This window comes from Panicum virgatum, chromosome 9K, assembly GCF_016808335.1.
Source record: "Panicum virgatum strain AP13 chromosome 9K, P.virgatum_v5, whole genome shotgun sequence".
NCBI lineage: Eukaryota > Viridiplantae > Streptophyta > Magnoliopsida > Poales > Poaceae > Panicum > Panicum virgatum.
The window spans coordinates 28,194,593-28,208,507 of NC_053144.1; the positions used below are offsets into that span (position 1 = coordinate 28,194,593).

General features: G+C 49.5%; 2 protein-coding genes across 2 annotated transcripts; one reads left to right on the forward strand and one right to left on the reverse strand.

Moving 5' to 3' along the window:
* Positions 1 to 7,351: 7,351 nt before the first annotated feature.
* On the forward strand, positions 7,352 to 11,873 carry LOC120647915. The gene is made up of 3 exons (XM_039924721.1): positions 7,352 to 7,431; positions 10,099 to 10,483; positions 11,793 to 11,873. Exons 1-3 carry the CDS (start codon positions 7,352 to 7,354, stop codon positions 11,871 to 11,873), a joined length of 546 nt encoding a protein of 181 aa, XP_039780655.1.
* Positions 11,874 to 12,535: 662 nt separating this feature from the next.
* LOC120648657 (transcription factor ILI7-like) lies at positions 12,536 to 13,407 on the reverse strand. The gene is made up of 2 exons (XM_039925367.1): positions 13,076 to 13,407; positions 12,536 to 12,967 (listed from the first exon to the last, which is right to left on the reverse strand). The coding sequence occupies exons 1-2, from the start codon at positions 13,190 to 13,192 to the stop codon at positions 12,815 to 12,817; spliced, it is 270 nt and encodes an 89-aa protein (XP_039781301.1). The 5' UTR covers positions 13,193 to 13,407; the 3' UTR covers positions 12,536 to 12,814.
* Between the last annotated feature and the right edge of the window lie 508 nt (positions 13,408 to 13,915).

Genomic DNA, 13,915 nt, shown 5'->3' on the forward strand with positions numbered 1-13,915 from the left:
ACAACTCCATTCTGCTGTGGAGTGTAGGGAGAAGAATGCTGATGTTCAAGCCCTTGATCACTACAAAAGGCGTCAAAACGAGCGTTTTTGAATTCTGTGCCATTATCACTGCGAATCGCTCGCATGGCCTCGGGTAGCTCATTTTTCAACCTCAAGATCAAGTCTCGAACAAACTCGAAAGCCTCATCCTTGGTTCTCATGAAAAAGACCCAAGAATAGCGAGAAAAGTCGTCCACAATCACAAGCACGTACCACTTCCCACCAACAGACATCACCCTAGAAGGACCAACTGTGTCCATGTGTAGCAACTCTCCAGGGTGAGCGGTCATCACCAGATTAACAGGCGGATGAGAAGCGGCAATCATCTTCCCGTGGCGACACAGATGGCAAACAAGGTCCTTTTCATACTTCAACTTGGGCAATCCTCGGATCAGGCCAAGTGAGCTCAGTCTCGACAACAAATCGAAACTCAAATGTCCAAGTCTCCTATGCCACTTCCACAAATCAGAAGAAGGACCAGCCATCAAGCAATGAGAAGGGCCAAAAGGAATTCCAGAGAAGTCAACCAAGAAAACTCGATCGCGAGGTGTAATCCGGCAAACCAAATCTCCTCTGGAATCAAGAACACGCGAACAACCCTCCTTAAAGCGAACCTCAAACACCTCATCAAGAAGTTGCGAAACAGAGAGCAAATTAAAACAAAGATTCGAAACCAAAGCAACTTCTCTCAGGGTAAAGCAATTAGAAACTCGAACAGCGCCAAGTCCACGTACCTTTCCTCTTCCATTATCCCCGAACACAATGTACTCCTTTGAGAACATCGGGGTGAGGTTGGAGAACCATTTGTCATTTCCGGTCATGTGGCGCGAACAACCGGAGTCCATGATCCACCTGTTCTCCAAGCCTCCGACCTGCACATCAGTAGTGAGACAAAGGGTGAGCAAATGTCTCAACACTGGGGTTAGAAAAGTGAGAAGCAAACCAGTGTCGAGCCATTTGTTCTACAGAAGGGTTAGCAAAACCAGACAAAGCGTATCCCCCGTCCCGTCTACCGCGTGACTGACGAACACTACCACGAGGAAAGCGTGGAGCCTCAAAACCTCCTCCAAAGCTTCGGTCCCGTGGTCCATAGCCGTACTGAAAATGACCAGGAGCACGACCGGCAAAGCGACCACCCGCTGGAGCACGGTAACCACTACCGTCTCCCTGACCTCCACCTACACGGTGCGCCCTAGCATCTCGCCTATCACCACGCTGAGAAGGACCATGCACCTGAGCAGAGTACATGTCCGCGTTCCATCTCTCCTGCTCTCTCCTCATTGCCCGCTTCCTCCTGAAGCAAAACTCCTCCAGGTGACCTTCCCTGTCGCAGAACTCGCAGTGGTACCTCACCTCACGCTTGGGAGGTGGAGGCCTAGCCTGCGGACGGGGAGGAGCAGCCCTCTTCTTCTGGGCATCCTGGGCTATGGCAGCAGGGAGCGTGTCGAGGGGGTTCCTCAGCGCATTGGGCTTTGGAACCCAAACCTGCTTCTGCGGAGGAGCTTTCGGTGGTTCTTTAAGCACACCATCCGCGGGGTCAACAAGCGAAGGCTGCGTGCTTGTGCTAGCAGTGTTTCCAGCAGCCTTGCCAATCTTACCATACAACCTATCAAAGTCTGACTTCGTGTATGTGTAACCGACCCCAAAACCATCACCACGCTTGAACTGCTTAATCATCATGCCCAACTGCGGCTCACTGCTAGAAACCCAACTTAGAATCGCCCTAAGGTATGTGTTCTCATTCTCTAAGTTGGCTTTCTCTACCGCAAGACTATCCAAATCAGAGATTAAACCAGGGCAAACAGAGCAGTCAATAGGTGGGCTAGACTCTACGACCTTAGTCTTTCCAAAAGACTTGATCAAAGCGTTCTTCTCCTCTAGCTCCAACCTAAGCGTGGGACAAAGCATACAAGTGCCAAGCAAAGCATGCCTAGATCTAAGCTCCTCTAGTTCACAAACAACAGTAGCAAACTTGGACTGCAAAGAAGCTAGATCTGACTTGAAGATAGGACACTCATCGCATTCAAGCACATCACTAACAATGGGAGCGTCCTTGACAAGTTCAAGCTCATGCTTGGCCTTGGCTAGCTCGTGAGACACGTCAGAAAGCGAAGTCTTAGCAACATCTAAGTTCGCGACGTTCTCATCATGCTTGGCACGGAGAGCAACAAGATCATTCATGTGAGATATGCAGCCAGCGCACTCATCCTTACTAGATTTCTCCCTAGCACAAGCCAGCTCAGCCCTAAACTTTCTACGCTCTCTAGCTGCTTCCTTAAGCAGCCTCTTCTGGTTGTCGAGAGCGGCGTACAACTCCCTAACCTCTGTATCAAGCAGGTCGATCGTGGAGTTTACCTCTGAATCGCTCTCGGATCCAGGAGAAGAGCCAGAGTGCGTCGGTGTAGCATGTCCACCCGAAGACGCACGAGCACCATCGGCTTCGCCCACCATGGTCCAGACGCTCTTGCGCCGACCGGCCGCCAAGCAAAGGCCGATAAAGCCGGTGGCTTCCTTGTCCCGCTTCTTCTTCTTCTTGTCGTCATCGTCGAAGGTCGGTGAAGAAGAGCGGTCGGTGTCGGAGCTCTTGTCAAGGTCGCTGAGCTGCGCCAGGAAGGCCTTCTCCCGCTTCTTGGCCTTGTACTGGAAGCGCTTCTTGAGCGACTCCTTGTCGAAGCGTCCTCCCCGGTCACGACTGCGGTGCTTGTGGCGCCGACGCTCCTTGTTGGAGCCTCCCTCGTCGCGGTCGCAGTGGCAGTAGTAGTCGAAGGAGTTGTTCTGGCCACCGCCGGACTTCTTGGGGCAATCGGCGACGAAGTGGTTCAGATCGCCGCAGTTGTAGCACCCGGGATTCTTCTTCCTCTGCCTGTTGTGGTAGACACGCTAGAACTTGCTGATGAGGAGGCACAAGTCGTCGTCGCCCAGCGTCTCCAGCTGCTCATCTGAAACAGAAGGCAAAGAGGCGAGAGAAAAGCCAAGAGCAGAGTTAGCGTTAGAGCCCGATCCACCACCTGGGCCAGTCACAAGAGCGACGCTCTTGGAAGGAGGGGCACCATTGAGCTTGGCTCGTGTCTGGTTATCCACCTCCGTGGCCTTGAGCTTGCTGAAAAGCTCGTTCACCGTCAGAGTCTCATAGCCAGCATACTCAATGATGGTGTTCACCTTGAGATCCCACACAGAGCGATCAAGTGTGTAAAGCAACTTAAGGGCCTTCTCATGCTCTGTGTACTCAAGGGCACCAGCAGATCTGTTCGCATTGACCTTGTTCACAATCGACTGAAAACGACTGAACATCAGGTCAATGCTCTCACCCGGCTCCTGTGTGAAGTTCTCATACTCACGCCGGTAAGTCTCGAACAGTCTGGCCTTCACCTGAGGTGTACCCTCGTGGTAGTTCTCAAGACACGTCCAAATTTTGTGGGCTTCCTGAAATCCCTGGACGCGTGAGAACTCCGCACGAGAAACACTAGCGAACAAGGCATTGACGGCCTTGGCGTTAGCCTCGTGCTGGGTCACCTGAAGAGGCGTGGTCCGAACAGCAATCACCTCATAAAGGTGGTTCATGGTAATCTCCCAGACCTCGGCTCCCATGCTCTGCAGGAAGGCTCTCATGCGAATCTTCCAGTAGGCATAGTCCTCGCCGGAAAACACCGGGATCTTACCAAGACTCGCCATGGTCGCCGAGTGGTTTTCGAACCGGTTAAGGTACTGAAAACCTCAACCAAGCTCTGACACCAATTGAGGGACCGAAACTGGCGACCAGAGGGGGGTGAATGGGAGCCGATCAAAATTTCTCTGAAATTCGAATCGTCGGCCTATGTCCCAAAATCACCGCAAGCCCTCCAACCCAGGTCAGCAAGAATAGCTATGAACTAGCTACCTCGAAGCAGAAGACCCAGGTTGCATCGCGGAAGCAAAGCGAGTGAAACTTCACAACTTGCAGCACAGCCCACACAGACTGGTCTGACCGGTGTACTGGACCAGTCTGACAGGTCGGGCTGGGAATTTCAAACTGCAGACCGGTTAGACCGGTTGCACAGACTGGTCAGACCGGTCTCTCCCAGTCAGCCCGCCAACAAAGCTCCAAATGTCAAATCTCGAGCAAACGAAGTCCAAATCCAACGAAACTTGGAGGAAAGCTTCGTAACTACCCCGTGAACATATCCCCAAAGGATCTCACCCAAAAGATTCACGGATCGAGAGAAATCGAGGAAAGATCAAAGAGGATTGGGGTTTTATCAAGAACACAAAATCGCCAATTCGTGAGAACTCTCGATTCCAGTAGGTTTAGCACACGGCTAGAAGGATTAGAATCGTCACAAAGAGTCCATCAAACCACGAATACAAGGGTTGATCTCCTCCAAACATGAAACACACCAAAAAAGGAGAATTAAACCCAAAACGCAAGAGAGAAGGGGAGGACGAGATGCTCAGCACACACAAGTGAATCTCAAACAAATTTCATCTATTAATCACCGAGGAATTCACCTATGCAAAGGCTAGAGCCATCCGCCCATCATCCACCCACTAGATTGAAGAGAATAGCTATAATCTAAACTCTCTTTGCATTGGAGTCCTTGGCCCTAACCTAGAGCAGAGGCTGGGAGAAGGAAAAACCCAGAGAAAACAAAAGACTCAAGAGACTCAACCAGCCACGGGCTGGTGGGGGGTATTTATACCCGGCTGCTGCGGTCTGACCGGTCGGGCAGCAGCACCCCGCTGTACAGCCTCAATCGACGGCGGAGCTTCTTTCTTCGACTCGAAGTCTTTGCTGCGATGCCGCCACGTCGACGAAGATCCGGTCCGCGGTTTTGGAGGGTCCGCGAAACCCGGGTAGGTGGCTGGTTTTGAGAAAACCACCAAAACCTCACGCGCGGGAAGATTCCCGCCTCCACGCCGTGGCCCTAGACGCCGTTCCCGCCTCGGCCTTCTGACGGCCCTAGACGCCGCCCGACGCTCGTCACCTCCTCGCCCGCAGCAAGGCCCTAGACACCGTCGACGCCCGTCGCCTCCGTCAGTCCCGAGACCGACGCCCATGCCTCCACGACTTGGCGTCTTCAACCGCCGTCCGCCTCCTTGGTTTTGTGGCACAAACCAAGAAACCCGCCTTCCGTCGCCGCTTGCGCCCTCGATCCAGGAGTGGACGCCACAGCTGCCGCCCGGTCCGAGCTCCGGTCCCGGCTGCCCTTCACCGCCGTCCACCGCACGGTCCATCGGCTACAGCACCTCCACGGCAGCTCCCCGTCGACACTCGACGCCCGTGTACCTGCAATCCAAAGACCAAGCGCACGATCACACCGCACGGTTGACAATTCACTCATCACAAGCAGGATAGAGTACTCTCATTCCTCATATGCCCAAGAGGCAATCATAACAATGCGGATTAAAGGCCCATAATGATTTGATCCATGAGCGATTAGGGTTACTAATGGGCTTACATGGACGAGGCCCATTAGCACGCTCTATATATATGTGGAAGGGGGCTAGGGGCACCACCATCGATCCACGCCCTAAACCCTAGCCGCCCTCCCTCCTCCTGGCCATCGCTTTCTTCTAGTCTTGCACACGGTGCTAGCACATTAGCGCACGGCGTTCCCTCTCCCATACCTATGGACTCCGTGGAGGCGCTGCTGCTGTTGTGGTGCTGATCGACGAGGAGGAGACGATCCGTTCGTGATGTGAACGACTACTTCCTCTAGTCCAACGCACGACTACGTTGGACTGAGTCTACTCCAATGCATCTTCTATTGCGTTGCACGTCTAGCAGTAATGATCAATGATCTCCTAGTCACAAGTTTCTTAGGTGAATGCGGTAGTGGGTAATTATTATAGCTAGCGTAGCCTACCCGTTTCCCTTCAAACCCCATTCTCGTTCTTGTTCCTCCTTCCATCGACGTTTGTCATACTCACGATAAGCAACCCCATTATTCCAGAGGTGGAACTAAACATCAAAGCAACAGCCAATAAAATGTCGAAGGGCATAAATATGAAAGCCAACTGATTTGCAAGACACTGAGATCCGAACGTGATTTTCACTAAGCAAAAGAACATGGAAACCAGTGCTGAACACCTCCCCCCCCTCCCCCCCCCCCCCCTCCCCAAGACAAGATTGCAGTGCTAGAGCCACTGAAAGGAAGAAGGATCCACTAACAGAGGAGGAGGGGTGATGTACCGACTTGTTGAAACGCTGCAGGACCTTCTACTGGAAAAGAAATTCCAGTCGAGAAATTCAACTTTGCCTTTAGATCCGGTTGCAAATCCATCCATAGAAGAGCATGATCCAGTTGAGAGACACCTCCTTTATTCTTATTATCAGAGACTCGATAGAAAAGCCTCGTCTGCCATTATATAGATGTGCGTAATCCCCACCAGCTCATCCAAATTCTCCATGCAGGTGCTCCAATAATTCGCCTTTTTTGCTTGCTGTGACGAATAGGCAAACGAGGAAAACCACAACAAGGCTTCAACTCAAAATAAACTGGTTTAAACTTTTTTACTGTAGCTTTGAACTCATATGTAACAAAAAGAATTTCGCGGTCCACATTTTTTTTGGTTTTGGTAAACATGACCAACAAAGTTGACAAAGTTCTTCAAGATTTGAACTCAACAAATGATGCAGTTAATTTGTTCTTGCTTTATAAGATTTGAACTCAGCACATCATTAGAAAAAAATAAAATATATTTGGAAACGTCAAACTGCAAATCATCAGAGCGAAGCCCTAAAGCCTTTCTCTCAAATATTTACTCACATGGATAACAAGACAGCAGCCTGCCCTTCAATTTTATACTCAATAGTTTTTATCGCAATTTGTTTGATCGATCAAACTGGTTACACGATTTGGATGGGCGTCATTAAGTAATTGAGTGAGTAAGGTAACTTGTCATTGATATCCACCATAGAATGCGAACTGCGTCATTAAAAAAATATATTTTTAAAACAAGTATCCTCCATAGATCCGTGCTGATAGAATGTCAAGCATGATGTTGATGGTAGGCTGAGAGCCTGAGACGACCATAAGGACCAATATGCCACCCGGCCCGTCCATTCAGTGGAGTGGGCCATGTTGACTTCTTGGACCATTTTGCCTTGCCTGTATGCATGGGCCACAAACCAACCTTAGTAAAGTGTCCAGACAGCCCTACCTATGTATGTAATGGACACGAAAGTATATAATGGATGCGAAAAGACCTGCAGCCCAGTGATTACAAGAGTCTCGGTAACTCCTTAGGTTCTAAGATCGAATCGCCGTGGAAGTAAATATCCTAGATTTTAATGGTGTTGTGCTTTTATGGGTAGGCGCCGTTCACATCGACAATGGGGGCCTACGGTGACTTCGTCAATCTCAAGGATTTGCCAGCTCAATCCTCGAAGATGCTCATAAGTGTAGGATTTGCGTACGTTTGTTCATAGGGTAGGTCTGCGTGCGTTGTGAGTATCTGAGTTCTACCGTGCAATCTAAAAAAATGTATTATATAGATAGTCAGCTTTAACCGTTCAGGCAATTTTTATAGCAAATACACCACTTTGGCAATTGCACAATTGCCATGTATTTCTGAGAGAATATGCCACCTATGTCTACATTTGATTTTTTTTCATTTTCTTGCGTACTAGGTTTATACGTACTTTACAGTTCTCCAAATTTCAACTCAAATCAATCACCTCCCATGACTGGGTTTTAAAAAAAACAGTGACCTTTTTGTAACACTAAACTTAGTAACATGATCAACAAAACATATGACATATATTAAATACTGTTCCAGCTCAGAAATGTGTAGGAAATTTATAGCATAAGCAAACGTCTGCCACACATAATTATTAACTACTATATTGACTGACTAACCAAGTAACACTGAAAACGATGCACCATTTCATCGAAGCCATTACCTTTGATTTTAAACAATGATCCTATTAAGGGAGCTTATTTTCTTGTGCATCTTCAAGGTTGAATGTTGAATGTATGCTTTTTGTATAAAATATAGGAATGGTAGGAAGAATAATTAAATTTCCCCAGTTGGTACCGATTATCAAGATAATTTTTTTGCCGATCTATTTATTTCTTTTAAAAGATACTGATAATCTAGAGTTTTGAAAATTAGAGTGGGAAGCTTTGTGTGGAAACCGTAATGTGTTGGTCAAGACAAGGCAACCAGAGAGATTTTGGCAGTTGTTTAGGATCAAAGTTACTAAAAAATGTTGTGTGATCTGCACTATTGTAACACAAGCAAATCAACCGAGTCGGCGGACACTACTACAAATAACATTTGTAGTGGCGGTTTTAACACCCGCAAAGAATCTTGTGCGAGTACAAATCAACATTTGTGCTGACGGGTGGATGAGTGCTGGTGGTCATCTTCGGCACCTGCCAGCACAAATCAATTCCAATCATTTTAAAATTTGAAAATACAAAACTAAAATAAAAATGTTTTTGTATTTTAGTAAGCATCTACACCCAATCGCCCATCATTTGACATGACTTTGGTATTTTTCAAGCACATGGTTCGAACCCGAGACCTCTCGCATTGCGCGTTCCTTTCTTACCATTTCACCAATGTGTTACATCTATATTGTCAAGATATGCTATTTTTTGGTATCACTTTCACATAATTTATATTGTGTGTTTGACACTCCAAATGATTTTAAATTAAAAAGTTGTCAACTACAAAGTTTAGTTCTCATCGAGTACTGCAACTTTGGTATAAAGTTCATCTTCTCCCGAGATTATTTAAAAATTTTGAAAATTCAAATTTTTATTTTTACAATTAGATTTTAGAAAGGATAACAAACATTTGGACTAGTAAATATCTTGAACTAAAAATTTTGTCAAATACAAAATTTTAGATCTCATCAAACTTTATAACTTGTATATAAAATTTATTTTCATCTTAGGTTGTCTATAACTTGGATATAAGCTTTAAACTTTGATTTAAGAAACAGTAACAACTATTTGGCACAGTAAATGGTTTTGAACCAAAATAATGTCAACTACAAAGTTCTAGATCTCATCAAGTTCTATAACTCTCCTATCAAATTTTTCTTCATCCAACTTCATATGAAATAGTTATTTGGTTTTTCTTTAGAACAAATGATTTGTGGTGGCGGGCAGTCGACATAAATGACCCTACCGCTAGCACAAATTTAAATGCCTGATTTTGTGTTGGGGGTTGGCTTAAGGGCGTCCGCAATGTTAATATCTAGTACTAGCTACGTAGTCTGGTAATATGAAGGTGAGAGATAAAAGAATAGACTATTCTACACTATTGGACCTACATGCTCCTCTCACATATTTTTGGACTACGTGAAATAGATCAGCTCTTTGGTCGTCGCTAGTGACTACTCTCTTTTCTACTTTTTATTGTCACATCATATCTAGCTAGCTAAATAGCTAACTATTACGGACGCACAGAGCAACTACCAGCACAAAAAATAAGGTGCCAGGACAAATGCTTTATGTACTTAGTGTCAGTGAGAGCATCTACTGGAGTGCACGAAAGTAATGAGATACTGATTTGACTCCAGACTTGCAGAGTACATAGTATGTATATGAGAAAATTCCCGGTAAGGCCCTGAGACAAATGACACTTCCTTCTATGACTCTAGAAAGTTCAAACTCCCTTCTTTAGCCCTATTTTTATCTTGCTTCCCTTACATGGCCCTGCCGTGAGATCTCTAGTCAAATCTCAGTTAAGTGGCTGTGAAAAGACAAAAATACCCCAAACTCCGTCTGAAGCTTCGGCGCCTCTCCCTCGCTGGTGGAGCTCCGGCCGGCCGCCGCGCTCTCCCCTGCTCTCCCCCGCGCCGACCGCCACGGGCCTCTCCCTCTTCCCAGCGGCGGAGCTCCAGCCGACCGGCCGCGGCGCGCCGCTGCCTCTCCCCAGCGCCCGACCGCCGCGCGCTCGTTCCTCTCCCCGACCTTTGCCCCTCCTTCTCCCCGGCGGCCGCCGGCGTGCATCACTGCCTCTCCCCCACGCCGGCCGCGTGCGCGCCCGTGCCCACGTGAACCTGAGCCTGCCGCCGTGAGGGCGCTGCGGGGGCCGCCGCCGGCTGCGCGCGTCCCGCTGCAGGGGCCTCTGCCACCACGCCCGGGCCCTCGACAAGGCGGCGGCGGTGGATGCGGGCGGGGCCCACCCGCTCGAGGAGATCGCGATGAGCGCAGGCCACCTGCTCCTGCTCAAGCTGTGGCAGCGGGAGGAGGACCGCCTGGGCCGCCGCGCGTGCGTGCTGGAGGTGCGCATGGACGTGGCGTGCCGGGACACCTTCTACCTCTGCGCGGCGTTCCTCGCCCTCCACAGCCTCGCCCTCGCGGTCCTCTTCGCCTCGTCCGTGGGCAGCGCCGGCTCCTCGATCGCCGCCGCCGCCGCCGGCGGAGGCCCGGAGAGCGCCGCGTGCAGGAGGTGGTGGGCGCCGTCGTCGCTATCCCTGGCGGCCTCCCTCACGCTCGCCGCGGCCGTCCCGCTGCAGGGGCCTCCGCCACACCCCGCGCGTGTCCCAGGGCTGCCACCGCCCGCGCGCCTGAACAAACCACTCTGCGCGCGTGTCCCGGGGCCGCCGCCGTCCGCGCGCCTGAACGCGAGCTGCCGCCGTCCGCGCATGTCTGCTCCAAGCGCGAGCCGCTGTCCGCACTAGATCGGGGGCGCCGCCATCCCGTTGTCTGCTCCGTCACCGTCCAGGGGTTGACGCCGCCGCCGTGCGGGATCCGGACGGGCGATGAGGGGCCTGGGCGCTCGCGAGCGATGGGAGGCCTGGGGGCTCTGCTCGGGGGTGTGCCCCTGGATTATAGGAGTTGGGACTATTTTTCTTGGGGTATTTTGGTCTAATCCTTCTACTTCTCACGTGCCACTGGAAATTTTAACAGGATGGGCCTAACGGATCTCACGGTAGGGCCATGTAAGGGATGCAAGATAAAAAATAGGGCTAAAGAAGGGAGTTTGAACTTTCTAGGGCCATAGAAGGACGTGTCATTTGTCTCAGGGCCTTACAGGGAATTTTCCCTATGTATATCTGTGATCATGGATCGGCGTTAGCTAGATAGTTAGGCAATCATAGAATGGGGACTGCGTCGGAGGTGGGGAAAATATATGGGGGTGGCGTGGCAGTAGAATCTCCAGATTTGTCTGAAAATGATGATATCTTTGTTTAGTTTAGTTTTCCACCCTGGAGGCAATTGAAAAGGTTATCGTCTGACCTCTGCAGTAAACAAGGCAGATCAACCACCGGCGAGTAGAAAATCTAGCGCTCACTTTCAATTCCAATTGCTATTTAATTTTTACCCCGCAACCTGATCGGAGGCACAGTGTTTGTCGGCACCTGAAAGATATTTCTCTTGATGTGCACTGCACCGTAGGTGGTCAGTGAGAGCTTTTGTCTGGCTCCAAGGATGCCTAAAAATACCCAGAATTCAGTCAGTACATTATGTCCTATTGTCCTAATTAGGGCTGGAAACGAGCCGAGCCGAGCCAGGCTCGGCTCGGCTCGGTGCGGCTCGGCACATGAGCGAGCCGAGCCAGGCTCGGCTCGGCCTTCGAACGAGCTGGCCGATGAGGCTCGGCTCGGCTCGTATGAGGCTCGCGAGCCGGCTCGAGCCAGCTCGCGAGCTGCCGTACTTGGACAGCAACACAACGTTCTAGCCATATTTACATCATTTGCATCATCCAAGATCAATATATATATTATGCAATTGAAAAATGACAAGTTCAAACATGACATGATGCATATCTCCTGCGTCCTTGAGACCATGACTCCGTGCCGATTGTAGGAGGTAAGGAATAAGGTAGGATTTGCCTTCTGGGCCGGCTTGAGCCATGTTGGGCCGAGCTCGCGAGCCGGCTCGCGAGCCTGACCGAGCTGGCTCTGCTCGGCTCGGAGTTTTTACGAGCCAGAGAAATAGGCTCGGCTCGGCTCGCATGAGCCTCGCGAGCTGGCTCGAGCCGAGCCGAGCCACCTCAAGCCCGAGCCGGCTCGCGAGCCTCGAGCTTTTTTTCCGGCCCTAGTCCTAATATATACCATGGGCTGTCAAAACAGTGCACACCTCTGGAGCACAGGCACACCAATCTGCTTACCAATACACTGTTCTTTTCCAAGTCTGAACATTGGCCATACGGCCAACCAGTTTGATTTACTACTGTTTCTAGTATCACGCATCACACTGACCCCTGTTCATGGAAAGGGGATTGTTCAAGGAATTACGTGAATATATATTTAATGGATTCTAATTTTATTTTTTAGATGTTTTATGTCAAGTTATCTGTTTTCACTGGTTGCTGTTTTTTTTAACAAATATGCACTCTTTAAGTGTCTTTCTAAAAAAACCCAGCCCCATCACTAGTATATATAACAAACTCCCTAGAGTTGCTGAAGGATAAAAAATAAAAAAGTCGTATATAACACACTCGATCCCTGGAGTTGCAACTTGCAAGAGAAAACAAGACAAAATGTTGGAATCTTTTCGCTGCGAAAAGACAGACAGTCATGTTAGCACAGCACAAGGCACGGCGTGTGTCATCAGTGGATCCATCTGGCACAGGAAAAATGGCACTCGCAAAATTTCACGGCAAAAAGCCTGATGGTCCAGGTTACATATATATAGAAACTAGTAGTGGGTAGTAAATTCAATTATTTAACTGACTCTAGTAAAAAAAGACTTATTAACGTGTACGTAGCCGGTGATCTTAATTAACCAAAAACATTCTCTCTTTCTGTCCCTACTAATATAAGCTACAAATTAACTTCCGATGGCTAGCTGCCGGATCGGATGGTCTGAATTCTGATTGCCGCCGGCGGCTACATGAGGAGGCTGCGGATGACGGCGGCCTGCGCGGTGCTGACATCGGCGGTGGCGAGCAGCTCGGAGAGGCGGTCGCTGAGGTCGTCGACCTCCCGGTGCAGGCTCCGGATGTAGCTGCACGTCTCCTGCAGCACCCTCGCCGACGGCACCTGCACACACACACACACACACATAAGCGTCGCCGTCCATCATCTGGCTAGCTCACCACCACCATTGTTCATTGCTCTTAATTATAATGAGCAGGGCTACTTAATTACCCTGTCGTTGCTCCGGAGGCGGGCCTCGGGTAGGAGCGCCTGCAGCTTGGCGACCAGGTCGCTGATCCGCGACGCGCTGCCGGAGGACGCCCTCGACCGCGACCGCCGGCTCGACATCCTGCCGGTGCCGGCTCGGCACAATGCTCGCGCAAAGCGTGCCCGTGGGTGTCTGCAAAAGGCTCGTGTGCGCGCGAGGAGCGAGGCAAATGGACGGAGCTAGGCAACAGGAGGAGTTTAGATGATCGAAGCGCCGGTGATGGTAGTAAAGAGAGATACTGATCGAGGCAAATGGGGGGAGGTTGCTTTGGAACGGGCAGGCAGGTGCCGAGGAGTTAAATAGATGGAGACACGCGCGCGGTGGTGGCTGCAGAAAAAACTCGAGAGCCAGAGACACACGGGAACAACAGTAAGCAAAGAGATATAGCGGCGCCGCAGCGTCACAGTGACTGTGGCCCTCGTCTTCCATTCAGTCTCTGGCTTGCTGCTGCTGACACCAAAGGGGAAGGACAAGAGAACAACTGCAGCTCTGAATGGCCAGTTTTTTGTTTATTTTTAATAATAAGGAATGGTCAGGGTTTGGGCGTTTTGAGCATCATGGGCCCAATATCTCCTGAATAAAATATGAGAGCTGTAACATCCCGTAATTTTTACGGAATGTTATATATTTCAAAAATGCGAGTTTTCAAATTTTTTTTGTGTAAATGTGATAATAGCTAGAAAAACGTAAGATTAAATGCTATCTCTCTGAAATTCCTAGAATTTAAAAGCTAATTAAACGTAAGGACAATATTGATAGAGTGATTTATTTGGATTTTATTTGGAGTTATTGAATCTACCTTG

What these genes read in the sequence shown, in the direction of transcription:
- LOC120647915 (XM_039924721.1), top strand. Translation starts at nt 7,352, where the DNA reads ATGGGGGCCTACGGTGACTTCGTCAATCTCAAGGATTTGCCAGCTCAA. An exon ending in CTCATAAGTGTAGGATTTGC is followed by an intron (nt 7,432 to 10,098) that starts GTACGTTTGTTC and finishes GTCCCGCTGCAG; the next exon opens with GGGCCTCTGCCACCACGCCC. An exon ending in CCCTCACGCTCGCCGCGGCC is followed by an intron (nt 10,484 to 11,792) that starts GTCCCGCTGCAG and finishes CGATTGTAGGAG; the next exon opens with GTAAGGAATAAGGTAGGATT.
- LOC120648657 (XM_039925367.1), bottom strand. Translation starts at nt 13,192, where the DNA reads ATGTCGAGCCGGCGGTCGCGGTCGAGGGCGTCCTCCGGCAGCGCGTCG. An exon ending in GCCTCCGGAGCAACGACAGG is followed by an intron (nt 12,968 to 13,075) that starts GTAATTAAGTAG and finishes GTGTGTGTGCAG; the next exon opens with GTGCCGTCGGCGAGGGTGCT.